Genomic DNA, 26,496 nt, shown 5'->3' with positions numbered 1-26,496 from the left:
GAGGGGGATGATTCAGACCAAATGGGTTCCCCAAGATACAGGCACAGCCTAGTTTGGGGACCCTTGTTGAACTGCCGCTGTTTTTACTTAAATTGTAAAATTGCGCATAATATTCTATAAAAACAAAAATATCTTTGTAATGTGTTTGTGCAATAAAGTTATTATTATTATTAAGTGACATCGTAATAAATACCGAGGGGCGTGATTCAGCTCATTATTCTGAGTTAATATCAAGTGGAATTTTCCATCGCAAAAGCATAGGTAAAATTGAAAATATTTTAACAAACTAAAAAAAAACATGAATTTTGCTACGAAAAATACCACTTGATATCAACTCAGAATCATGGCCTGAATCATCTCTCAGTTTTCGTTACGATGTCACTAATACCTTGTTTACAAGATAAACATAAATGTCACACTAGTATCAGAAACAAATTAAACTACCTAATTGATATTTATGTGTAGTCTGAAATAAATGTGATGATTACAAGTAGGTTAGACGTGGATTTCCGGATTGAGAATCACTTAGGTTTCCATGACAACGTTTAGTAACCACGTAGCAGATAGGGCTGCTGCGAGAGTTACACTGGCGACCTCTTGGTGCATATTTACACTTGAATTTAACAAAATAAAGAGGTTTCAATAAGTTTACATATAAACATACATAAACTCACGCGTATTATACCGGGGTAAGCAGAGACTATAGAATTCCATTTACCAAAGCAAATGCAAGAGAAGTGTGTCAGGCTCGAAATCCTGACACACTTCTCTTGCTTCCTCCACATTCATCAATAAGTTTAATTACTTTTAATTGACTTTAGGTAATACTAACGACATAATTTTTAATTCAAACAGTTCAATTCTTATACCTAAACCTGAACTGATCTACGATTGCTGATTTCTAGGCATACAACTCTAGAGACATGTGTAGGGAAAAATTCCTTTTCGGCAGATAAGTAATTGACAGGTACAATCCAGGTATAATCTAAAATAAAATTAGGTGTTTGCTGGAATCCCGCCTATCTTCCATTCTTCTATTGTGTGGGTTGTGAGGTGGATGACCAACCTCATCAACCCTGGTGTCAGGGTTATTATTGAGCCCCCAAAGGCCGTTACTCTTGTAACGACTACGTACTTACATAAGTAAGTAGTAACCGGGACCAATGGCTTAACGTGCCTTCCGAAGCACGGATCATCTTACTTTCGGACATTCCGGTGATCAGCCTACAATGTCCTAACTAGGGATCACAAAGTGATTTTTGTGATATGTCCCCACCGGGATTCGAACCCGGGACCTCCGGATCGTGAGCACAACGCTTAACCACTGGACCACGGAAGCCGTCATTGGGGTAAGCAAATATCCCGGAATTCGGCTTACTATCCTGACACACCGCTTTCTCTTCCTCCATTTGGGTACATGTGTAGATGTACCCAAAATATATGTCAGCCCACGGGCAGCCCTAATCAGGTACGAGCATGTAGCCAGTCCCGCAGCCTCGCTCAGGCGAGTTTAGCAGGTGTCCTTTGACCGCAGAAGGAAAGTTGCCTAGCACTGCGACAAACAAACAAAATGGTGATTGATGCAACTCCTTATTAATATTTTATTGATTCCCTATGTACTGGTACTTACTTCTTATCACTTTCAAGGACAGAACGTCTAATGACGTTCCGATTCCAAGGTGTGATACTATCTATTATGAACCATCAATGACCCATGGTCTCTGCCCGTGAAAGGGTTAAGGCTAGATTTATTATTGTAGATTTGGCTCGGAGTCCGGGAAAAGCGTGGAGCGTTGTGGCAATGTTTATGTCCCTTTACTTATCGAAAAAATACTAGAAAAACAATAGGGAAAATATTCCTAATGTTTACCAATAAAAAACTTTCTAATGGAAAGCTATTGATAACGAAGAGTGTAGGTAAGTAGGTATAATAATGTCTACGATATACTGTGAGACTCTACCCTATTTTAATAGTTAATCGATGTAGACATGATTGTGTGGTATGGTAACTGTTCTTGGACTAAAAAGACAGAGTTTGGGTATCGATCGAGGCAAAGCTTAGTACTTATACTTATTTTAAGGTAATCAAGTGGTCCGTTCAAAGTCCGCAGTTTGGGCCGCCTTCCCGGCTCTGTGTGCACTGTAAAAAAAATGCACCACTTTCAAGTGATTCTCTCCATATGCCCGACCAAGTAGTGAATGCCATCCGAAGGAAATCTAAGATAAGTCACCTCAAGAAAAGGCTGTGATGAAAATGGTGATGGATTTTCCTTGCAGCGCTAATCTCTATAAAAAACTGCGTTTCAATTTCAAAAATAAGTACTAATAGAAAGTTTGTAATTACATTCAATGAAAAACAACGCAGCTAAGAAACGTAGCAACGGCAACAAATTGGTTGGGCGATTTTTATTTACCTGGGTGGGCCCCACTGTTACTAAATACTGCGAATTATAGACCAATGACCAAATGCCCATGATGCCACAACGCCGCCGACGCGTCTAATGTTCTGTTTACAACATACTTTTTCGGCTTTATTTACATACAAATGTATTAGTGTCGCGTTCCTGCCGGACTGGGCAGACCCACAAGACATCAAAACACATTCCGCAGCCACTGATAATAATTCCGAGATTTTACTGGATAAACACGGTGTCAACCCCTCGTCCAAAATTATTTAGGCTTCTTTAGAAAAAAAGAAAGCAACATTCTTTTTGTACATTTTTTTTCTCAAATCATAAAAAAAATAAGACTGGTAATTAAACAACCGTGTCAGTATAGTTACCTCCTACCTACGTACTTTAAAGTTTCGTAGGTACATACAAAACGTATACTTAGCTAGATAGATGCGAAGACCAATTTTTATATGTGAATTTCTATGTTGGTAACCACGGAAGATTACGGATTTCATAATCATACTATATTTAAAAGCGATGTTATATTTTTAGATTTTGAATCGAGTTTAAGAGGTCAAACCGTTTAACTTTCACTTCTCTTTGATTTATTGAGATTGGCTTTTAGAAGAAAGCATGTAACGCCAATTTACAAAAAAAATATTCAAATGTTATACTATTAATTTCTTTATCGTTCACATGACACATCGTGAACACCACAGAAAACCACCTTAAAATGTCATAAATTCATGCATCGCCTTATAGTGAACCACGTAAGCACTTTTTGAAAAATCACTTGCGTTTGCGACTATTGTTAACAAAATCTCGCGATAGATAGCTAGTTTCATAAAAAAATCTCAATTTTTATCCGGAATGAAATTAATTGGGAGGTTTTGTGTAAGATTATTAGGTCACAATGCGATTTTTCAAAAACATTTCTTGGTTTTCTTTATTAGACGACATAAGAAAATAAATAAGAATACATTATATTGTTAACAAAATTCGAATTTTGAATTACCTAGGTCATATGTTTTCATCTTCAACCTTCAACGCTTTATTTACCGGACCAGTCACCCAAATATTAAACTTAAAACAAATACTAAAGTACGTATACAGACAGGGTCAAATCACGTCGGTACGTGAAATAAGGTCAAACACTCAAAGAAGAATGTTGTTCCGTACATGTCAATCGAGAAATAGCAACGGAAAGTACCTCTCTATAATTATATATTTATAACTTGTCAATGTTGGTCGCGCCGTGGCCAAAAACGAGACGGCTGAATTAGAACGCAGACGAAAAAGTAAAAGCAAAATAACCACACTGTAAAAGATTCTAACACACAAAACCACATACTTTCAAAATGCTGACTTGAGGTTCAGTTAGCGTATCTTATCTATGTGAGTCTAGTGTTTTTTAGCAATTTTGTCTACATATTTGTAGCACTGGCACATTGATACATTAGCTCCAGATCGTCAAACTCGTACTGTTGGACAACAAGTAGGTAATTTGAGTAAATGAAATATTTATATAGACACTCTAGTATAAGTTGGGTGCAGCCGTATAAGAATAATTTAAAATATTATTTAATTTCTCTGAAAGTAAATAACCATGGATATAACGCTAGTAAGTGAATGTCGAAAACAATTTTAATGTTGTCCGTACGATGAAAGTTACCGATTACTAAATATTTTTAGAGAATAAATGTCGATGACCTGCGTTTACATCGGGTCACCGCACCGTCAGATTTCATAAAACTGGAAGAATTTAAGTTTTGGAACTTTGTTGATTTTTGAGGTAAAAAAGTAAGTACCAATGCACTGCGTACTTATTTGCATTCTCAAAAACATTGTTAAAAAATTCAAATAAAAGAGCAATATTACAATAATGCTTATTTAGATAAATTGCTTCAATATGGCTTTATTTTCCAACGTTAAATAATAAATCTAATTTGTTTTTTGTCCATTGCCCATTTGTTTGGTAACGACTTTGCAGGTTTGAAGCACCTGGTTGTACGGAAAAGTAAGATGATTCCGTGCTTCGGAGGGCACGTTAAGCCGTTGGTCCCGGCCCGGCTATAAGGTGTAAAAACACCTCCACCAACCCGCAGTGGAGTAGCGTGGCGGAGTATGCTCCATACCCCCTCCGATTAATTGAGGGGAGGCCTGCGCCCAGCAGTGGGATGTAGGTATATTGGCTGTTTATCTAAATAACACTGACAACAAACACAAAATAACAAACAGTAGTGACGTTTGTTTACGTCTCTCAGTCAACTGCAGATGCAGTAGCAAGTTGATCAATGACAATGAGCCACTTAGTCAATAAAGATGTTTGCCGACGTGTGTCGAACATAATACGTGTCACTTTATTGTTGTCAATTGAACTCGATAGATGGGCGGTTCAACAAGTTCAACCTGCCTATAAAAGTTTACAGACGTATAGAGAAAAGTTAAGCTTTTTTAGCACGTGTAAAGCACACTGGTTTGGCATTGACATGAGTCAAGCAAAAAATAATAACTTTAACGAAGACATAGTACTATTTCAACAATGTTCGCAACTACACAAAAATTAGAAATACAATTGAAATTTCAAAGTTCGATTTCTTTTACTAATAGTTTACGTAAAGTCCATAGTCAAGGCAAAACTGTTGTTTGGACTGACAAGTCCAACTACTGAATAATAAAAATGATAGACATAACTAACTAAAGTTACGTTTACATTAACATTCAGTTTAATTTAACTTACGGACAAGTTAGTAACTAATTACTAAATAAAAAGTCCTGAGCTAAATTCATCAATTACTACGAGCTAAATACCAGGCAAATTCAGGATTTCTGAAGCTACAAACTATGTATATTTTTTTCTTAGTTTTGTCTAAATGTTTGTCATTATACTACTTCTTGACCCCGTAGGCGTCGGGTACCTTGACGTGTAGGTATGTTTGCTTTGCGTATGCATGTTGCGCTCACAAAAATGATATTATTGACTTTTTTAGATAGTTATTTGCCATAAGATATAGTGTCTGAATGTAGCGAAATGTGAAATACTTATGCTTTTTAAAAAGATGTCGAAGTATTCACGCTTTTTTTGTCGGGTTAGTAGTGTCATTCTTTACAGACAACATTTTCTGAGACGCTTCGTACGTAGACGTCCCTCTAATATAAAACCAATGGCGTAATAGCCCTTTTTGTTGCAATTTAACATCCACGATGATTCCATCAAGCTGGAATTTTTCCGTAATTTTTTGGTCAGCTGGCGGGGTCGGCGGGGCCTTTGCATTGAGTAACGTCACATAAATTTATATGTGGTGCCTACCGAGGCCGACAACCAGATTTCCCCGCTACTACCGAGCCAAGTTGCCAACACTGTCTAATTGTAATATCAAACTATGTCAAAGGCTTGACGGTCAGCGTAGTACGTACGTAGTTCTTTCATCACCTCTCTCACGGTAATCATGAATCACCTTTAAAACGCATTTTGTTGTTCTGCTATTTTCTAAGGGCATTCTTATGAAATCGACAGAAACCCTTTTTTATTGTTGACGAACTTTTTGAAGGTCGTTAAACGTAGTAGGCATTTCAGTCGGTATGGGACTAATTAGGAGGTTGGCGTAACACAATAATTAATATCCACGCGAATGAATATTTACGGAGATAACTTCCTTATGATATGCTCAGTAGGTATTTGTGAATCAATGGGCTCAGGTGATAAGTACGTTATGTGCATCGTTAGAGATCAGTAGGTTTTTTATTTTACAAACCAATATAGAAAAGTACTTAGTATTTTTGCTACTGGCCTTAATGTACGTACGATGGATCATGAGATGGTTTAATTGGTGCAACATAAACGTTGTAGACCGCAAACGTACTGAATGTCCTTGTCTAAGTAGTGCGTAATAGCTGCATGGTGTTTCACATCAGATCTACCGCCGATTGACTGGTTATATCTAAGCACGGTTACATTATTATGTGTAAGTACTTGTTCCTTGACGTGTGTTACGTACTCAGTAGTGCCTAGGCCAAGGTATACTCTATATTGTGCTAACGTGACTTATTTTAAGTTTGTATGAAATGGTATTAACTACGTCACATAAGTTCACGACTATGTCCCCAATTGGGCTCGTCACGGGTACATTCTACGCAAGATGAACTAAGTACCCACGCTTCACCGCGCTTTATACTAACGTTTAAAATAATTGAAGGAAAATATATTTTTTCCATTGTATAAAGCTTTTTCGACAAAATAAAATATAGTGTCAAGTAGCAAATTATCAAAATACAAGTTCTAGCGACTGTGTTAGAGTTCAATGTCCAATGACGCAAAAAAGTAGTGACGTACGCTTGATAGGATCGTCATCTCCAGTCACGCCGCCATCAACCACGTACACAGTTACCTATTGTAATTGCCAATATGTACAAATATTTTACGGAGGCCCGTGTTGTAAGATCAAAAAAACCCGAAAGCGTTTTAGTGTCAATTCAATTCTTGGCATTTAACCTAATGACGTTACTTCACTTATAATAGGAATATTTGCCTCGGATGACATTCATTCAGTACTTGGCGGAGGAAAGGTATCTTTTAAGCATTTATATAAATATATATGAAAATTTATAGATTACATACATACAATTAGTTATTCTGTGTAAAAGACATCAACGAGGGCATTAACACGTGTGTTCTTTAACATAGTAGGTAGGTATATAAATGACATTTTAACTTTTTTTACTGACTTTACGTCGCTGCATAGGTATTTATTAGTTGAAGTAAACGTAATACATACTCAATGTGACTTTTTTATTATAGAAAAAAATAAATAAAATAGAAAACCTGTTCTTATATCTATAATTATAAAAACGGACAACATAATCCGCTGTGGTCTACACCTGTGTGACTTGTAAAGTACGTAAATGGATGACGTCATTGCATGACGTCGCAACCTACCAATCGCCGAATATTTGAATAATGAGGGACTTTCCAGGCTAAATTCACTAAAAACAATATAGATGGCGTTGTACAGCTTTTACCTGATGATTGCCTATTTTCTCATTACTCGGGTACATAATTATTCCAAAATACCCCCTCCGGTTGATTGAGGGGAGGCCTGTGCCCAGCAGTGGGACGTATAAAGGCAGTTTATGATGATGATGACAATGAAATGACAGAAGCTTAAAAAAAATATTTTTGCTTATATGCATTATATACGTTGCTACCTATATTGCTTCTCTTTATTTTGATCAGAGTAATAATGGGTGGTAGATGTAATTGTACCTGGGTGTAATAAAAAGGGTCATCATTTATACCCAAAAACAAAGATGCACATTTCTGTTATATCCATGAAATTTAAAGTTTATACGAAGTAAAATAAATGTAGAGGGCCATCTATACTGTTATTGAAGAACGTAGCCTGGAAAGTCCTTCATTAATTATAAAATTTTATTAGAGTTCCGATTTTCTCTTCTGATCAAAATTTCAATTCTTTAATTTTCCATCTAACATCGTCAGAGAATATTTATTACACTGCACAACAGCATTTCTGATGATTGGGTTCCGATACATGATATAAAGTCAATTTTTAAAGACAATTTAAAATCTGTGACTAAAATTTCTCTATCAGCTCTAGTTAAAAAAATATGGCATATGGGTCCTTTAACAATAAAACACAATATTTTAAAGATGATCCTACTTTATTTCGTAATTAATTTGAAAAAACTTTAATTTTTTGGACTTTCTTGCTGAAGATGAAGCCAGAGAGGCGTTCTGGATGCTCCAACAATAGTCAGCCATCATGTGCGCGTTTCAGTAGCCTTGATAGCGTTCCTCCATCGTACGAAGGTCCTGGTGGAATCGTTCGCCCTGTTCTTCACTTAGATCCCCAAGATTGGCAGGAAAATAGTCCAGGTGGTTGTGAAGAAAGTGTAACTTGATGCTCATGTTACATCCAAGCCTTTGAAAGTTAGTCATTAATTGTTCAATATGTTGAGAGTAATCTGAACTTTTCTTGTTTCCTAAAAAATTTTGGACAACCCAAACAAACTCATTTCATGCGTTTTTCTCATTTTCTGTCATAATATCCGTAAAATTTGAGTCATTTGTTAATGATCTTATCTGAGACCGATCAAAATTGCCTGGTTTTATCTTCTCTGCACTCGATTTCGCCTCAAAATCCATTGGCTCCTGTGGTGAAGCATCAGCTTGAGGTTCAGGTGGCATCTTAGGGCTCAAGATACGTCTACACGCCGTCCGAATACATGGATATTCCCATTTTTTATGATTTTTTTCGGTTAATGCCAGTTATGTTCACCAAACAAAAATAGCAGTCGTCCAAGTGGTTTACGGGTTTGTCCCAGATTATAGCACTTTCGTACCTAAATCTGTTTCTTTTCTTATTTGTCCACAAACGTAAACTCAACGCACGTTTTACATACCTTTTGCGGAATCCATGGCTTTTTTTTTAATTCATAGGGTGTCCAAAGTAATTTTTCTAAGCCTCATTAACGAACGCTGTCACATTTAAACGGTATTATTTAAACATAATACTCTCCGCAAATAAAGCAAAAATGATTTGGATCATTTAATCACACTCGACTTGATGATGCAAATTGTATTAAAATATTAATATTTTTTTTATTGTGTGCAAATTAAGACTGAAACTTAGCGAATTTTGAGTGAATGCTATAAATCGTAAACAAGAGCTGTTACAAAAAAAATGAGGGTATATTTAGAATCAGCGACATCAAATTAACAAACATCATGCATCAAAAGTCAATCATCAGGCAAAAATTGTCCAGTGTTATTGAATATCAAGATTATTTTTAGTTTAAAAAAAAACGAGACGATACCTAGTATTTTGTGTAATGTGTGTGTCCTGGTCTCTCGTTTTATAATAGGTACCTACTTCTAAGTCTAATCATCAAAGTTTACAGTGTATATTCAGACAGCACTAGACGTCGAAATTCTGGTCTATATTTTTTAATATTCAGTAAGTACACATGATATAATATTTTGTTCTTTGAGTAATATAGCCTCGTAACGCCGAAGCATAATTACGATTTCGAAGTAATAAACGACGGTGGTACCTTGAAAAGGACCAAATTTTTGTAGTCGTAAAGGCCGAGCACTTCAAGTTCAAATTTTTAAGTGTTAGAGTTATCCGATCGGGTTCAAATTAAGTGGAGACCTATGTAAGGACGAATAGAAGACATTTTTGAAAAAAATACGTTTTTTTTTAGTTCTTCCAGAAGGACTCCCGGTTTAAGTCACTACTTTTAGTAAAATTTGAAAAATATTATTATTATAAAGGGTTATGTATTTTTTCATTAACATACATACCTATTTGTATGTGTATATACTTACATATTTAAATATAAAATAAGTAACGAGTTTTAGTTTTTATGATGTAGTTTATGATTAGTCCCTCTGGAAGTACATTAGGTTTTTATTATTAGGAAAAAAAATAATTCATGGTGTCAGTTTAGATCACCATTAGAAGGAAAAAGGAAATAAAATGAAGACGGTAGTTTTTTAATCATAAGATCACGTAAGCAAGTCAGTCTATATCGGTATGATTTAATCACATATAACAATTTAAAAAGTATTTGAAAAATATCCGGACATGACACCTAAAGTCCCTTGCGAAGGACTAAAAAAGTTTGCTTTCATATTGCTAACGATATCGATACGAAATTGATAAAATAACTATGTCATGTTGTTGATTATTATGTTACCTGCGATTTCTGAAAATAATGTGTATGAAAAACTACGAAATTCGATTATTAACTTGATTTTTTTTTACCTCGTCGCCGTGTGCGCGCCATCTTTACCAATAAAATGACAAATTACGACAAGTGATACATATTTCTTTTTTATTAAAGCCACCTATTCACGAAATTGAATGAACTAGTTCATAGACAAAATACTTTTTTTCTCAATCGGCGCAAAGGTTTGAATTAAATTGACAGGCAAAGTTTTGGTACTTTTAAAAGTACCTTCGTTGATTATTAGAACAAACTATTTCAAAACCTTCGGCCTTTATGACTACAATTATTTGGTCCTTCTCAGAGGACCCCAGGGCTTACGAGGATAGAGCTAAAACAATATACAGTGTAGATTATAAAATACATACCTAGGAATGCTTGCAATGTTTAAAAATGTATCCTAGCAACAACACATTAATAAAGTTGCTGGATTTCGTAACGTAAGTACCGAACAGGTTTGCTTGACCCCACGTTAACATCGTCCTTACGTCGTTTTTTTACAATAGAGCATTTAATTTCTTTTTGTTCATCATAGTTCAGCCTGACCTTGCCTCGAAGCTTCTACAATACCAACGTCATAGCTACTGATTGTATTTGATCCTGTCACCTTTGTAAAACTACTGTTTGCTTACGGAAACCGTCTTTTAATAATAATATTACTCAACGACTGTAGATCATTCTTAGTCTAAGTAAACGTTTTGATAATTATTTGTTAAGTGATTAAAAATTTAATAGCGAATAACTTTTATAGATCCCTACGTATTCCTACTTAACAACAAAATTCTAAAAGGATATTTTTAGGTACTTATTATTATGGACATTACCAACTTATGGTACCATTATTTTCTTATATAACTTACCAAATGGCGATTATTCCTGGAAAATACTAGCTCCGCAACTTTGCTCTTAACTGTAGCATTGAAAACTGACCTCTCTACCTTGTTCAATTACTATAATAACATAGTTTGATAGTCTAGAACGATTGTCTTAGCGAAACGATTTTACAATGCAGTGAATTTCATAAAAATATCGCCAACAGCTCAGCCTTCATCTTTAGTATTATGTTAGTTAGGCAACAACGGTTGCGTTCATTGCGAAAACTATCTCGATTCTTTCTACTAAAACAAGGTCACAGTCTCATTAAACTACGTCTAAAAATAGAAGTTATGTAACAGAAAATAAGGTGAGCGGTAGATTATGACCCGCACCGTCCACACAGCTGATGAGGTGCTTTGTTTCTGACCATATTATAACTTACACTATTGTTTGTGTTTATTTACTAACAATATAATGGCCTAGTCCTTTTTGATGCGAACAGTCAAAGCCTGGAACAGTTTACAGCATAAGCATTTTGAATTTGGTTTTTCGAGAACTTGCGTCTTCGAATCCTAAAGTCGCAGATTGGAATCCTGGGTAGGGTCCACAAAACCCAACACATGAACCATTTATACATTTAAATTAGGTATAAAATATCGTGCGGAACCCGTCAGGGCAGCTGCTTGTGTAAAAGATCTGCTAGAATAACTTGACCTTTATTTCAGGTGCGTAGGTTAGTTAGGATACCCTGGAATAAACATAAAAACACATGCGTAGAATAGAAGTAGTGATATGTAATAAAATACTTTTTATCTGAGAAAGTACAGTACCTATTACAATTCAAGTTTCGCTTCTTTCGAATTTGGAAAGTTAGTTTAGAGCTATGTTATAATTATGACGTGTGGGTGGGGAAGGAGCATATTATCATTTTATTATGCTTTTTAGGGTGCTACTAAGGTTACGTAATATGTACGTCCGTTTGTCCTAACTCAAAATGTATATAACAGCCTCCGTGGTCTTGTGGTTAGAGCGTTAGGCTCACGATCTGGAGATCCGGGTTCGGTTCCAATGCAAAATAAGTGCACAATGCAAACAAATGCCAAATAGCAATATTGCTTTCTTGGATGAATTACTTCGATGTGGCCATTTTAACCCCCCTGGATGCTGTACGAGCCTTTATTTAAGTAAGCTTTGTATGCTGGTAAGGCACCTTCTTTGTGAGCAAGTCCCACTCGCATTTGACCGAATTTATTTAGATATTTAAATCATAAACTACTTGTACATGCCAATCATGGTTACATGGCATAGAATATTTTCAGTTTTTATTGCTGTCCCAATTCCACTAAGTAAATTGTTTTAAGTTTACGCGGTTATTATCATAATTAAAACACATAATAACGGGTTCTTACCGCGTTTAAATGGGGATATGAGACTCCCGATATTTCGACACTGTTGCAACGTCCCCAGACTCGTAAAAGAGGCTATTGAAATCAGAAAACATAAAAATTTCAACAGGGAAGACGGGTTCAAATTATCGACCATGTGGAATCCAGTAGTAGGTGTTGTAAAAAGCTTAAAACGGCCTAATGTGGTGAAAAAACGTGAGGACACAGTGAGTGCGGTTTGTCGTAGTGAGTTTGGTGCGAGTTCAGATGGTTCCGAACATTCCGATATCGGAAACATGAACAAGCGGCAAAGAAAGAGGGTAGACAGATATGTCTGCCCGTAGAAAATTATGGATCTACCTACTCCACTCCAATCTCATCAGTCATCCCGTGATCATGGCACTTGCAACAGTGTTGAAATATCGGGAGTCTCATATCCCCATTTAAACGCGGTAAGAACCCGTTATTATGTGTTTTAATCCACTAAGTAAGTTGCCTGATTCAATTATTTTTTCCACAGAAATGGATTCACCTGTTTCCGTGCGAGAATTCTACAAAGGGCGGAGTGTCCTTGTGACGGGCGGCACCGGGTTTATGGGCAAGGTGCTTATTGAGAAGCTACTGTACTCCATCCCGGACATCGGCAACATCTACATACTCATGCGACCGAAGCGGGGCAAGTCCGTCTCTCAGCGCCTAGAGGACATGCAGCGATTGCCCGTAAGTTCTACCAAATACCCGAATTATCACTTGTAAATAATTATTTTTAAACTGTTTCTTAGAAGCAAAAGCATTTTTTTGATTGATTATTACGCTCTGTCTGCCAGACTATAATACCTAATTTGCGAGTGAAAATTAAAACAATACTCTTTCAACACCTATTTATAAAAAAATAACACGTTTTTATCACTTTTTAGCTGTTTGACCGTCTCAAAAATGAACGACCGAAAGCCTTGTTGAAACTAAAACCGCTGCAAGGTGACGTGCTGTTCGAGGAGTTTGGACTATCCAGGCAGGACATAGAACTGTTATCAGATGAAGTGTCTGTAATTTTCCATTTTGCTGCTACGTTAAGACTAGAAGCTCCACTAAAGGACAACGTGAATATGAACACTACTGGCACGATGAGGACAATAAAAGTGGCGAAGCAGCTCAAAAACCTGCAGCTCCTTGTTCACCTTTCTACAGCCTTCTGTTATCCCGACTACGAGGTTTTGGGTGAAAAGGTACGTTTCTAGAGATATTTTAGTAAATGTAGTAATTTAAAATAGATAGTGCCCATTAAACAGTTGATTAATAATAATAATCTAAATTACGCCATATTCTTATTATGTTTTAAGAATAACAAAATAAAATTGAAAAGAATTACACTCTTATTACAATGAAGAATAGAATAACCAGACGGGACACTCTCCGCCCGGCACCAAATTCGCTCGGTGCAAACTTGATTTACCTAACCCTAAAGTGGGTGCCACACTAATTATATATTATTATTTATTGCAGTTATACGCACCGCCAGTAAAACCAGAGGATGTCATGCGACTGGTAGAATGGATGGACGACAAGTCGCTGGCTATCCTTACGAAATCGCTGCTCGGACCTCACCCTAATTGTTATACGTTTTCAAAACGCCTAGCCGAAAGCGTGGTGGCTGATGCTTACGATGAGCTCCCCGGTGCTGTCATCGCTCGCCCAAGCATTGGTAAAAGAATATATTATGTTTTTAATACATTAATTTAGCGGATGCAAATGGTAAAGTCGAAAGAGGAAGGCCTAGGCTAACACATCTCGCTCAAATTCATTTAAAACAAAGCGAGGTCAGGAGTACCCCAAATCGGCGGGCATATTTGAAGATTTTTATGAGAGTGCCGAAAGCGAAGGTGGTGTGTCAAGATCCGCTGGAGGACCATTTTGCTCTATGGGCAGCATAGGAAGTGGAATTTTGGTGGTATCTGCCTACCGCGATCTTACACATTAATTTGATTGATGATCTGTAAATATACCTAGTCGGTAATTTTCGAAAGAAGGTACCTAGTCAAGGATACACCTTTAATCATTGATGTTACTACTATGCCTTTAATATATTTAAGTAAATAACTATTACCTACTGACAGTTAATTTATTTCTTTTTCAGTTTGTCCTGCTCTTAAAGAGCCCGTATCAGGATGGGTAGACAACCTAAATGGTCCAGTGGGCGTTATGCTTGGCGCTGGTAAAGGAGTCATCCGCACGATGCTGTGCGATGGTTCTCTCACTGCACAAGTTATTCCTGTGGATACTGCTATCAACGCCATCATTGCTTTAACCGCAATTGAAGCAACGAAAAAAGTAAAGTGAGTGGAAGCGATCATTGGGCTTCGTAGATCCATTATTATCTCCGACATAAAAACATTGCTCTTTAATGATTTACAGGTCTGAAGTTATTCCCATATACAACGTAAACGTTGGTCATCAGAAGCCTACAACCTGGGGCGATGTTCTCGAAATTGCGAAGTCTTATGGGCGACAATATCCACTGTCTTGGCCCCTGTGGTACCCCAATGGAGATATCACCACCAACGAAACACTTCATGAATTTCGTCGAATTTTCTACCACCTGCTGCCTGCTTACGTCATCGACCTTCTACTATTGCTTACAGGACAGAAGCGTTTGTAAGTACATCTAGTCAAATGAAGACCACAGTTTAGTTTTTTGTTAGCTACATCTCAAACATACTGTAAATCTACTTACACCACACTGACTTCCTCTACTTTTCGTTACAGCATGGTCAGGATACAAGACAGAATCAGCCAGGGATTGGAAGTTCTTCAGTACTTCACTATGAGACCGTGGTCTTTCCCGTGCCCGAATTACGATGCTATTAAAGAAAAATTATCTGAAGAAGAGAATACAATTTTCGAAACAGACATAACTAATGAGGATCGCGTGAAGTACATGCAGAGTGCTGTCGAAGGCGGCCGCATCTACTGCTTGAAAGAAAATCCTACCAAGATGGCCGTGAATCGATCTTATCATAACTTGTGAGTATACTTCTACTTTGTTAGACAATATTATGCAGCTAGTTCTCCACCAACCCGCATTGGAGCAGCGTGGTGGAGTATGCTCCATACCCCCTCCGGTTGATTGAGGGAAGGCTTGTGCCCAGCAGTGGGACGTATGTTGTGCATGTTATGCAGCTATGACAGAATAACAGTGGAATTCGCTGGGCTAACAACAATCTATCCTTCCTCTATAGATAGTCATTTTATTATAAAATCCTAGTAGGATGCTTCAACCATAATGTGTTTGTTTAGTGTATTCTTCGTGCAATAATACACACTTGTTTATTTTTCCAGCCTCTACGTATTGGACTGGGTGGTGAAAATTTTCTTCTGGCTGTTGATACTTTCGTTCCTGGCTTCATGGTTCGAGCCAGTGAAGACTGTCTTCTCATATGGAGAACCAGTTGTAAAGCATCTACCATTCTTAGGTCCAGCGGTGTTCAATGGAAAAAACTAAAGTAGAGGGTATTAAGACTTAAGGTTGTGTAATCAGTCATACATTTCTGTTTGTATATGACTAACTCGATACATTCCATGAAAATAACATTAACATACTGAAAATAAAATCTTAAATAGGAATGTATCGAAATGTTCAAAAAATTACATAACTTCTTCATAAAGCTATTCTAAATTTACTAGAAAAAAAAACAATAGTGAAAGTAACTTTACGTATTATTGGCTAATTGGAATTTCTATTTAGATTAGAATTAATTTACGTTTGTCAGGCTAGTACGGCCCCTTGCCTTGATTGATAGTTGGGAGTTGTGCACAGGAGCGTAGCTCCGCCGTATTTGTCCAGGGGACCCCAACGCAACGTGCATAAGCAAAAAATAATAAAAACTTGCCCCGTTTTGAAGTAAACAACTTAAACCCACAATAATCGACGTTAAAGCACGCATGGAAAGCAGTGTTTATTTACATTGTAATACGATGCAAACAATTGTTCTTCTGGTTTAGTAGTACTTGTAGCGATTTGTAGAAAAACAAAGAGTGAAAGGATAAGGAGACTGTCCCAGCAGAGCTACGAAAAGAAAAAGTCTTTTGTGAGAAATCTTTACCCTTCCTCCGGAACATTTTTTTTATACGGGACCCCGCCAAGACACGCTTCGCTTCTGGGTATGCAAATATCATGTAAATCTATACAAATCACACATAAAACTCTCGAGCTCTTCTCAAGTCAGGGAGTCGTGCCAGTCTGCCAATCGTTTAGATTTAGGTGAAATCTCTACCAAATCGGGTCAATGTAAAAATAGGTTACCCTAGTCACCGACCAGTATACCTCTACTATTAATTCCATAACAAAGTGCCGCCGTAGAAAATACAATACTTTTATATCACATTTATAACGAACTAATTTATCATTGGCACTTTGTGAATAGCCAGCAAGCCAGTTTATAATCGAAATTAGTTTTAGTGTCGTTTATAATTCGGATGTTTAGATTATTGCAGTCTCATAAAATCTGATTTCAAAGGTTTGGGTAGAAAATCCTGTCATCATATTATGTAAATGTAAAATTATTTTTGCTTTTCAGTTTCTGCATGTTTTTCTAATACGCTTTTATTTGAAGGCGGCTTCTTTTTATTTTAATTTGTCCAATTTGCTCAATATACTTATTTTGATAAGTACATAACATTTTTGAGTTAAGTTTTATACATGTTTATTATTAGAATAATTGTTAAAATCTCTTTTACAATTGTTGCATCACTTTTTATTAAAGCTGTTTTATAGGGAAAATTATGGTTTAAGCGTTTTGGTTAGTTAAGCCCATGGTTAAGCCAAGGTATAAATATGATTTAATAAAATACTGTCCGAACATTACACATTGTTTATTTATTTTCATAACAACAGATAAACGTAAAAAGTATTCAAGGAAATACAATCAAAATATCTTTGAGAATTTCTTATAATATAAGGAAAGTAAATCTTCTTAATAAAAACAAGTTATGAACTTAATAATATTACATGATTTGAGGAAACAGTTTTTTGATGGTCAATTGATATTGAATGACCAGTAAAATAATCCTAAAATAGTAATGGTTCAATCCTTACATTAAGACTTTCTTAAATTAATAATTTCCTTTATGCTTTGCGCGACTTTTTGATAACATAAATCTACATAGCAGCAAATAAATATTATTAATATGACATTGATGTTATGCAATTGATTCGCTATGATCTTCTAAACTACAACATTACTTATAATAATTATAAGCAATTTTGTTATATAAATAAGTTTGCATTTCATACTAATAAGATTACTCGCATTGCTGCGCTAAATCACGTAAGCAGAAACATAAACTAGAAAATGGACCAATTCTGATTACGAAGTATGTTTGTTTACTAAAACAGCCATATAATGGTCCGAATCTAGTCTATGGGTTACCTTTTTACTTGGTAGCGTTGATAATGTCGACAAACTCTGGTTTGAGGCTAGCTCCTCCGACAAGGAATCCATCAATATCAGGGCAGGACGCCAGTTCCTTGGCAGTGGCACCAGTTACCGAGCCACCATATTGGATGCGAACAGACTCGGCAATGTCTGGGGAAGCATTTGTGGACAGCCAGTTGCGGAGAGAAGCATGCACTTCTTGGGCCTGTTGGATAATACATTTGTGATAAGCTATGGATGAGACTAATATAGGACTGGAGAGATTAGCGAGCAAGAGAGGAGACACACTCATTAGTGGATGAATACAGGCTGCATAGATAAATAAAAATATTTAATAATAGGCCTATGATTGATAGTTCATGTAACCATATAAAAACTAAAGATCAATAAGCTAGTTATTGTCTGAATGGGCACAAGATAAGCTGTAGAAAAGAATAGTCAGACTAACAATGGCAGGATTAAATAAAAATTACCTGTTGAGGACTGGCAGTTTTACCAGTTCCAATAGCCCATACTGGCTCATAGGCGAGCACAACATTGCCCCAGCTATTGCCAATAGCTGGCAGGAGAGCTTTAGTTTGCCTGAAGACAACTTCCTCGGTTTTACCGGCTTCTCTCTCTTCCAAGGTTTCACCAATGCAAGCAATAACCTTCAAGCCTGACTCCAGAGCATGTTTCACCTGAAAGTGCAAAATCAATTATAAACCGCCTGTCATATACAATATGTCTCACTATTGGCCAGAGTAGCACATTTACAGTTTCATTCACTGAATAGTAAGCTTACATCCTCTAGCACATTTTAGAAAGCCTTGTGACTACTATAATGTAATTAATCAAATGCAGTTTGTAATAAAAATAGCACAAACATTATTAGGCTTACCTTCTCAGCAACAAGGTCATCCTTTTCACCGAAAATGGTCCTTCTTTCAGAGTGACCAAGGATTACCCAATCAGCTCCAACATCCCTAATCATAGCAGGAGAGATTTCTCCTACAAATAAAAATAAATTATTTATATTAGGTACATACTTGCAAGTATAGTATGGTAAAAAACAGACAAAGACAAATGAAAATCTGAAATCTAAGTAATTGTATCTAAACAAATAGCATAGTTCACACATACAAGTCTGGCAGTCTTCAAGGCTAGAGTGAGTAGGCATTTGCTAGGTAAGCATGATGCACCCTAGACCACATCGCCACTTACCATTAGGTGAGATTGTGGTGAAACACTAGCCTATATTAATTTATAAAATACATGACTCAACTGTACCTAGATATTTTCTGGTGGCCTGGTAACAGGAAATTATCCCATATGAAAATATTGTTGGAGGGTAGGTATCTCAATACTAAGATACCATCACCTAGCGGGGTTAGCAAACTTCCTAAAGTATCACCTATATGAACCACAGCTACTGTTAATTGGGATAAATATAGTGTATTACCTGTGAAAGCCCCTTTAGCAACTTTCCAGCAATTCTGGGCCGCAACCCCAATGTTTTCGGGCACAATGCTTTTCACATATGCTAGGTAGATGGCTGGAATACCAAGTACAACCTGGGGAAGGAAACACTTTGATTTATGAAGAAATTGTGAGGCAACATCAAGTATTGATTGATAAGAATATTAAGAACATAATATTTCAAGAGATAACAAACTGGCTATTTGTACCTCAACATTAGGGTCCAATGGGCCTTTCTTGAGGTTATTGATGATCTCGTTGATCTGGTTCTTATCACCGTTCATCTTCCAGTTACCTCCAACAACAAACTTGCGACCCATTTTTGGAAGTTAGGTAGCCTACAAACAAAAGGTGCGGTAGGTGAGTTTTCACACAAGTTATTACATCATAAACGTATCAATAAATTGTACAAAAATATCACCTTGATAGCTTCTAGATAAAAATTAGGTAGGTACCTAGTTCGTTTGGCAAAAATCACAGCTGGCTAAATGAGATTAGTTATAGATAACCATCAATGAAATTACAATCGCCATTGCAAAGATTTAAACCCGTCTTACACGAAAAGAGAACTTACCTTTCACACAAAAAATGCAATAATTAAGACCGGCACAGTCTTTTATTTAGCCAAAAATTATTAAAAGTAATCAGCGGGAAATCGGAATGATAAGGATAGTTTGCAATTTCAAAAGCTTTTGCCTATAAAAATAAAACTCTACGTCGACTGGGCAGAATTAAATTTGCGATTGTGAAATTGTTTATTGCAGCCAATCAGCAGCAAGTTTACATAACAGTATTGAATTTCTTCTAAAAGAGAACAAACTGACTTTGCAATGACCTTTCCTGACATTGAATAAGATCTTGAGGTGACGATTTTTTTTTTAAGTTAAGCCGGTTTTACTCTATACGAATACCTCCGGCCATCTCCGGACCTAGTGCGCAAGGTAAAATTGCTCGGTTCGGTAGGGCCGAGTAGCAAGACCGAGTCGGTCCATTGGGTACCGAAATCCGACCGAGTAATCCGACTGCGCTTGAATTTGGCTTAAATCCTATTTATTGAATTATACAATTCTGCGCTCCCCACCAGCATCTGAGCTAGGTTTACCTCACCCCCCCTCCAATGCAATGAATACGATCATGGTAATGGGTAATTGGCTGAGTAAAATGATGTTGTTTCAAACATCGTACAAATGAATAATAATACAAAATAAAATAAGTCAGACAGAAGGTATACTGGTTTTATGGCTGATTTCACCTTTATTTCCTACAAAGACAGTAAAATTAAAGGTTCTTCTACTATTAATAAACCCTATAGGTAGTGGACCGGATGGGAGTAGCCACAGAGTAGCCATAGCGTTAGTTGCCAATACAACATTTTCTGCCATCTAGTTTTTATACAAGTATCGGGGACATGAAGGACATAGGGAAACGCCTATATATGTCTACTCCCTTCCTTCCGTGTCGCTCTTTATAGGTAGTGCGCTTTAGGTAACTAGATGTCGCCCTTTTGTTTATATTATGTTCTGCAAAAAGTTTTACCCAATTTAAAAAAAAAATGTTTCCAGAGAAATAAGTATCTGTTACCTTTTGCTACTAATGCTTAAATGTCTGCGGTATCCACTATGCTACGGAGAACGGCAACACCAAACGGGCAAAAATAGGGTGGGTGGATTGGGTAGTCTAATAAACTGTCCGACATTCTCGCACTCGGACCGGATAAAAATCGGATCTACCTAGTGCGGAAAGGCCTTTAGATTTTCTACAAACGTACTAATCAAACGAAAATATCATAACTTATGTTTATTGGCTTAAAAGACTAGTAGCTCGACGTTACGTACTTTAATAAATGGAAAGGATAAAACCTCGATAAAACCGAGGATAAAACTCGAAACCGATCAAAACTCTGCTACCAATCTGCTACTGATTAAACCATAAACATTTTTTTTTTTTGTTAAATTTGCCCCGAGAAGGAGCAGGCAAAGGGACATAGCCATACAGCCTGGTCGGATGAAGTTTTTCTTCGTGTATTATTTCTTGAATTTGTTTTCTTTGTCTTCAATAAATTGTTTTCAAAGGCCGGAGCCATTTCTTTTGTTTAATTATTTGTCTTCGTCCAATTATCATTTTGTCAAATATCAGGAATAAAAGTCTTAAATCGGGAATAGAAGTCTTAAATCAGGAATAAGAGACTTAAGTCAGGGATAGGAGTCTTAAATCAGGAATAAGCGTCTAAAATCAGGTGTAGTCTTAAATATCTTCAGTGGTTGATATTAAGTAATTATAAATTGGGTGAAAACATTCTCTTTTCTTTAAAAGTTGCTGAAGGGAGCGCGGGATTTCTTCAGCAGTATGGTATATTTGCATGAGGTGATCAATGAATAGCAATCTTTGTAAGGAAAAACAACGACATTCAAAAAAGATGTGATCCAGAGTTTGGATGGCATCTTGACAGAAATTACAAAGAGGGGACGATACGATATTAATACGAAAAAGATGAGCATTAAAACGACAGTGACCTAAACGCAAACGGCAAATTATTGTGTAGAATTTTCTATTCAAATATGTGTTGCCTTGGGTGAACCAAGGTTGTGATACATTATCTTTAACTTCAGCAAACCATTTGCCTTTATTCTGAACGGTTTCTACCCAAAAAGCTTTAAATTCAACTTTTAGCTGTTTTTTTACCAAGGATAAAATGTCAGTATCGGGGATATAACAAGATGAATTCACATTGGTAGGAATATTTGCAATTGTTTTGGCAAGAAAGTCTACTTTTTCGTTTCCAGCAACACCTATATGAGATGGGGTCCAAAATAAGGTGATTGATTTTGACATTTGAGATAATTTTAAATATTGTTCTCTTATACTGTAAATCAAGAAATGAGTATTAGAATTTAGTTTCGGATTATCAAGGGCACTAAGAACGCTCATACTATCTGTGACGATTAACCAGTTATTATATTCCTGTTTCTCTATATATTCAAGTGCCTTTAAAATAGCCATAGCTTCAGCGGTATATATGCTAGCAAGTTCAGGTAAACTAAACCCACACCCTCCTTTACAATTCATGTCATAAAAAGCTAAAGATACAGCATTAGAAGATTTTGAACCATCTGTATAGATTTGTCTATATTCTTTAAAAGAATCTAGAGCTAAATATACATCTTCCTTAGTTTTTAAAGACTTATCAATTACTATAGATATTAAACAAAATTTAGACTCGAAGGAACCTAAGTAACATGACAATTTAAAATTTTCGTATAAATTATAATTTTCTTTATAATTTATAATTTCAAACAATTCCTGAGCTATATAAGGAAGGTTAGAACTGTTACCAGAGGAAAAACAATGAATTATTTTCAAGACAAGAGGATGATTAGTTATAGATAGAAGTTTAAGGATAAACTTGGATTTTAAGAACGAAAACCTTAATTTCAACGGAGGGATGTTGCATTCCACTTGCAATGAGATTATAGGAGTAGACCTCATAGCTCCAACAACTATGCGTAAACACTTGTTTTGAATTTTTTCCAATTTTTCCACCAAATATGAGACATTACCAAAACAATAAAAAGCATATTCAAAGTGACTTCTAGCTATAGATTTATACAAATTTAATAGTATTTTTGGGTCTGCTCCCCAATAAGTACTAGCCAAAGATCTCAAGATATTTACAGCTTTGGTTGCACGATTTATCAAGCAATCAACATATTTATTCCATTTGAAATTGCTCTGAAATGTTACACCCAGAAACTTTGTGTTTTTCTCTACTGGTAGTGTGTTTTGATTGTATTTTACATTTATGGTTGTTACATTAGATTTGGAGAATAAAATTACTTTTGTTTTTTCAGCATTGATTTCAAGATTTAGTTGATCAAAATACAATTTTAGTTTTGATAAAGCAGAGTTTAATTTGTCTTGGACTTCTATTTTATTGTTACCAGAGGTGTACACAACTAGATCATCTGCAAATTGTAAGTTTTGTACCTTATTACCTAAGATTAAATTTAATTTATTGATGTACAGAATGAAGAGCAAAGGACTTAAAATCCCACCTTGAGATACTCCTTTATATGAGTACCTGGGACCAATTAAAGTGTGATTGTTACATTTAACAAAAATTTTCCTACAATGTAAAAAATTATAAATCCAATTTATCATTTTTGCAGGAATTTGCAGAGAACCAAGAATAGACGCTAATGTTTCTAAATTAACATTATTAAAAGCTCCAACAACATCAAAAAACACACAACAAAGGATTCCTCTAGAGGACAGTGCATCATGTATATCCAGATTCAAATGATTCAGACTCTCCCGAGCTGAACGACCACGCCTAAAACCAAATTGATTAAAAGGTAAAATATTGTTGCTTTCTACAAAAAACTCCAAACGTTGTTTAATTAATTGTTCAAATACTTTCCCCACACAAGAGCTAAGTGTGATGGGACGATAAGAATCTGCATTATTTGGGTCTTTGCCAAATTTTAAAATGGGAACCAAGCAATCTGTTTTCCACTCATCTGGAATAACGGAATTAAGCCATAAGCAGTTAAGTATATCTAATAATACGTGGAGGATGGATATATTTAGCAATTTAAACATTCTGTAAGTTATAAAATCCAAGCCACAAGCTGTGTCTTTTCTGGATCGAAGAGCTGACTGCAATTCTACTATTGTAAAGGGTTCAATAAGAAAACTATTGTGAGGAGTGATGGTAACAGAATTATTATCAATTTGAAAATGTCTTTGTACTGTATCAGGGGTGTATTTATGCAGAAAACCCTCAAGCCAATTGGAATCAGAAAATTCTGGCGTTACTGAAAAAGTCCTATTAAATTTCCGTATTTTCTGCCAGATTAGTTTCATAGGTGTGAGCCTGCTAATGGTTTGACAAAATTCATTCCAACTGTTACGACGTTCCTCTTTCAAAATGCGTTTTTTTAAGGCTTGGGCCTGTTTAAAGTTAATAAAATTTTGGAAGCCTGGGTTTGTTTTAAAAGTAATATAGGCTTGTTTGCAGTCATTAACAGCTTTGGTGCATTTTTCATTCCACCATACTAGAGGTATCCTTTTTTTTTTTAAAGTTCTACTGACAGATGCAACATAACTTCTATCTTGAATTGAACCAATTACAGATTTCTGCACAGCAGTCAAAATAAATGAACAGAATTGATTATATGAATTTTGAATATTTAGAAAATCTACTTGAAAATTAACAAACATTTCACCAACAGTTTTTTTATACAATTTCCAATCTATTGATTTCAGATTGACATGCTGAGGAAAGTTCAAGGAGTGCATTGGAGCACTGACTACAGGATCAACAATAAACTTAACAAGAGTGGGCAAATGATAACTACCAAGAGAATCCGAATGTACCTTCCAATCACAAGACAATGCTAATGAAGCAGACACAATAGTTAAGTCAAGTCCATTAGCCCTTCGATCATAAGAACCAACAGTAGTTGGCTGACCATCATTCAGAAGAACCAAATCATTTTCATCTATAGAATCCACGATAGATCTACCCCGAGAATCAACACTAGAACAACCCCAAATGGAATGATGAGCATTGAAATCACCAGCAACAAAAATAGGTTTGGGAATACTGTTTAACAAACTGTTAAATTTATTTTTATCAAAGTGTGTACTACCTGGACTATAAAAACTAACGAAAGAAATAAACTTTTTATTAATTTGTAATTTAATAACTATGTTTTGTAATGAATCATCAAAATATGATTCAATTTTTTTATAGTTTAATGTATTTTTAATTAAGATAGCTACACCATTGTGGTCATTACCACAATCGTTTCTCACAATAGCGTAACCTCTCATTGAGAATTGTATTTGTGGCTTAAGCCATGTTTCGGAAATTAAACATACATGTATATTATTTTCATAAAGGAAGTTTTGCAACTCTAGTTGATTGCTTAGCAAACTTTGTGCATTCCATTGCATAATATTTAGGACTTGATTTGTGAATTTTGATTATTTTTATTTTTAAACTCAAAAGTTTCCTTTATGGTATCTGTAATTGTTTTTGAATTTATATTGGTGTTCTGGGTTTTATTTAAATGAATAACTTTAATTATAGTTTCTGTAATAAGATTCAATATAGTTTTGTCAGACATGAATAAGTCAAGCAAATTTTTTGTTTGTTCAGCCTTATTAAGTGATGGGAAATTTTGAGCATTAAATAGATCTGAGAATTTAGCTTTAGTATATTTGTTTTTATTTTCTGCAATCTTTAGTTTTTTAACAGGACATTCGCCTGAAATAGAGATGTGATTTCCTTGGCAATGAGCACATACTGCCTTTTCAGCAGGAACTTGGCATTCTCTAAAACTGTGTTTGTCAGAACAAATCGAACAACGTTGAGCATTTTTGCAAAATTTGGCCATATGACCATATCTGAGGCAATTGAAACATTGCTTAACTGGTGGTATATATGGGAGGACAGGAAGTCTCCACATTTTGATGAAAACATAGTCAGGCAAGCAAGTCGAGGAAGCAAAAGTAATGGTAACAGTTTGAGTTGGTTCTAGTTTGAAACCTTCATCAACCTTTTGTTTTTTCAGTATACGTCTCACACAAATAATTTTTTTGGAGCTCGATTCCAAGGCTTTGAATACTTGATAGTTGCTCATTTCGGCGGGCACACCGGTGATAACTCCAGTGAGCTCGGTACTCCCTGCCGGAATAGAGGCCTTTAAACATTGGTCTCTTAAGAAAGTGGTATTTTCTAAGAAGGCGTTGGCCATATTCGGTCTGTCGAACACTACTCCCATTTTGTATTTGTTGACTTTCTTCAGATATTTGATGCCTTTAATTGACCGTACAAAACAGTTATTTAGGTACATCATGTCTCTCGAACCGATGGTTTTGTTCGGATCTGTGCTCTCAATAAATACAACAAACTCACTGCCTGCTGCACTGTCCTCAGGATATCGCCTGTTATAATCAATGACCCTGTAAGGGGTGTACTTATCCGGCTGTGTTTCATTGGAGTTGCTGCCCCGTTCCGTAGAGTCCGAATCGGTAGACTCCTCCGCCCCCGAAGTTTGCGACGGAGGCGGTTTTCCTTTTTTCCTCTTCGGGGGCTTCGTCATTATGACGAGCCCCACTTGTCACGTATGTACACTTTATACAGTAAAAATATTTATACTCGCTATTATATTAATTATCCTAAGTAAATATATACAAAATTAACAGTATGTACAACTTTTTCCGTATTATTACGAATGTACAAAATTAAAATCGCCC

The 26,496-nt window shown here is 36.0% G+C and overlaps 3 protein-coding genes across 6 annotated transcripts in view; 1 reads left to right on the top strand and 2 right to left on the bottom strand.

Annotated features, from left to right (window-relative positions):
- The window catches only part of LOC126380729 (putative fatty acyl-CoA reductase CG5065), a 28,371-nt gene extending 11,167 nt beyond the window's left edge, over positions 1-17,204 (top strand). Inside the window, exons 1-8 of one of the 3 annotated variants that reach the window (XM_050030326.1) lie at positions 9,016-9,367; positions 12,864-13,063; positions 13,261-13,569; positions 13,847-14,045; positions 14,478-14,676; positions 14,756-14,995; positions 15,107-15,364; positions 15,680-17,204. In XM_050030326.1, coding sequence (XP_049886283.1) covers positions 12,866-13,063; positions 13,261-13,569; positions 13,847-14,045; positions 14,478-14,676; positions 14,756-14,995; positions 15,107-15,364; positions 15,680-15,842 — 1,566 coding nt within the window. In that variant the 5' untranslated portion in view covers positions 9,016-9,367; positions 12,864-12,865 and the 3' untranslated portion in view covers positions 15,843-17,204. Of the gene's footprint in view, positions 1-9,015; positions 9,368-12,668; positions 12,796-12,863; positions 13,064-13,260; positions 13,570-13,846; positions 14,046-14,477; positions 14,677-14,755; positions 14,996-15,106; positions 15,365-15,679 lie in introns of those variants that run through there. The other 2 variants (XM_050030328.1, XM_050030327.1) reach the window with 2 other exon arrangements.
- On the bottom strand, positions 17,198-19,963 carry LOC126380739 (triosephosphate isomerase). 2 transcript variants are annotated; one of them, XM_050030339.1, is made up of 6 exons: positions 19,808-19,963; positions 19,443-19,571; positions 19,217-19,328; positions 18,656-18,765; positions 18,249-18,455; positions 17,198-17,980 (listed from the first exon to the last, which is right to left on the bottom strand). In XM_050030339.1, the coding sequence occupies exons 2-6, from the start codon at positions 19,551-19,553 to the stop codon at positions 17,774-17,776; spliced, it is 747 nt and encodes a 248-aa protein (XP_049886296.1). In that variant the 5' UTR covers positions 19,554-19,571; positions 19,808-19,963; the 3' UTR covers positions 17,198-17,773. The 2 variants fall into 2 exon arrangements, with proteins under 2 accessions (XP_049886296.1, XP_049886297.1); XM_050030340.1 differs by lacking the exon at positions 19,808-19,963 and adding an exon at positions 19,655-19,679.
- A 5,233-nt stretch (positions 19,964-25,196) lies between these two features.
- Positions 25,197-26,342, bottom strand: LOC126380426 (uncharacterized). Its single transcript, XM_050029813.1, has one exon. It carries the CDS (start codon positions 26,340-26,342, stop codon positions 25,197-25,199), a length of 1,146 nt encoding a protein of 381 aa, XP_049885770.1.
- Between the last annotated feature and the right edge of the window lie 154 nt (positions 26,343-26,496).

Source organism: Pectinophora gossypiella, chromosome Z, assembly GCF_024362695.1.
Source record: "Pectinophora gossypiella chromosome Z, ilPecGoss1.1, whole genome shotgun sequence".
In the NCBI taxonomy this organism is placed as follows: Eukaryota; Metazoa; Arthropoda; class Insecta; order Lepidoptera; family Gelechiidae; genus Pectinophora; species Pectinophora gossypiella.
This window is presented reverse-complemented; position numbering and strand designations above follow the sequence as displayed.

Bases quoted from the DNA above. Each gene is read 5' to 3' on its own strand.
- LOC126380739 (XM_050030339.1), bottom strand. From the start codon at position 19,553: ATGGGTCGCAAGTTTGTTGTTGGAGGTAACTGGAAGATGAACGGTGAT. The intron at 18,456-18,655 runs GTAAGCCTAATA...TTGCACTTTCAG, and splicing joins ATGACCTTGTTGCTGAGAAG to GTGAAACATGCTCTGGAGTC. The intron at 17,981-18,248 runs GTAATTTTTATT...ATTATCCAACAG, and splicing joins AAACTGCCAGTCCTCAACAG to GCCCAAGAAGTGCATGCTTC.
- LOC126380426 (XM_050029813.1), bottom strand. From the start codon at position 26,342: ATGACGAAGCCCCCGAAGAGGAAAAAAGGAAAACCGCCTCCGTCGCAA.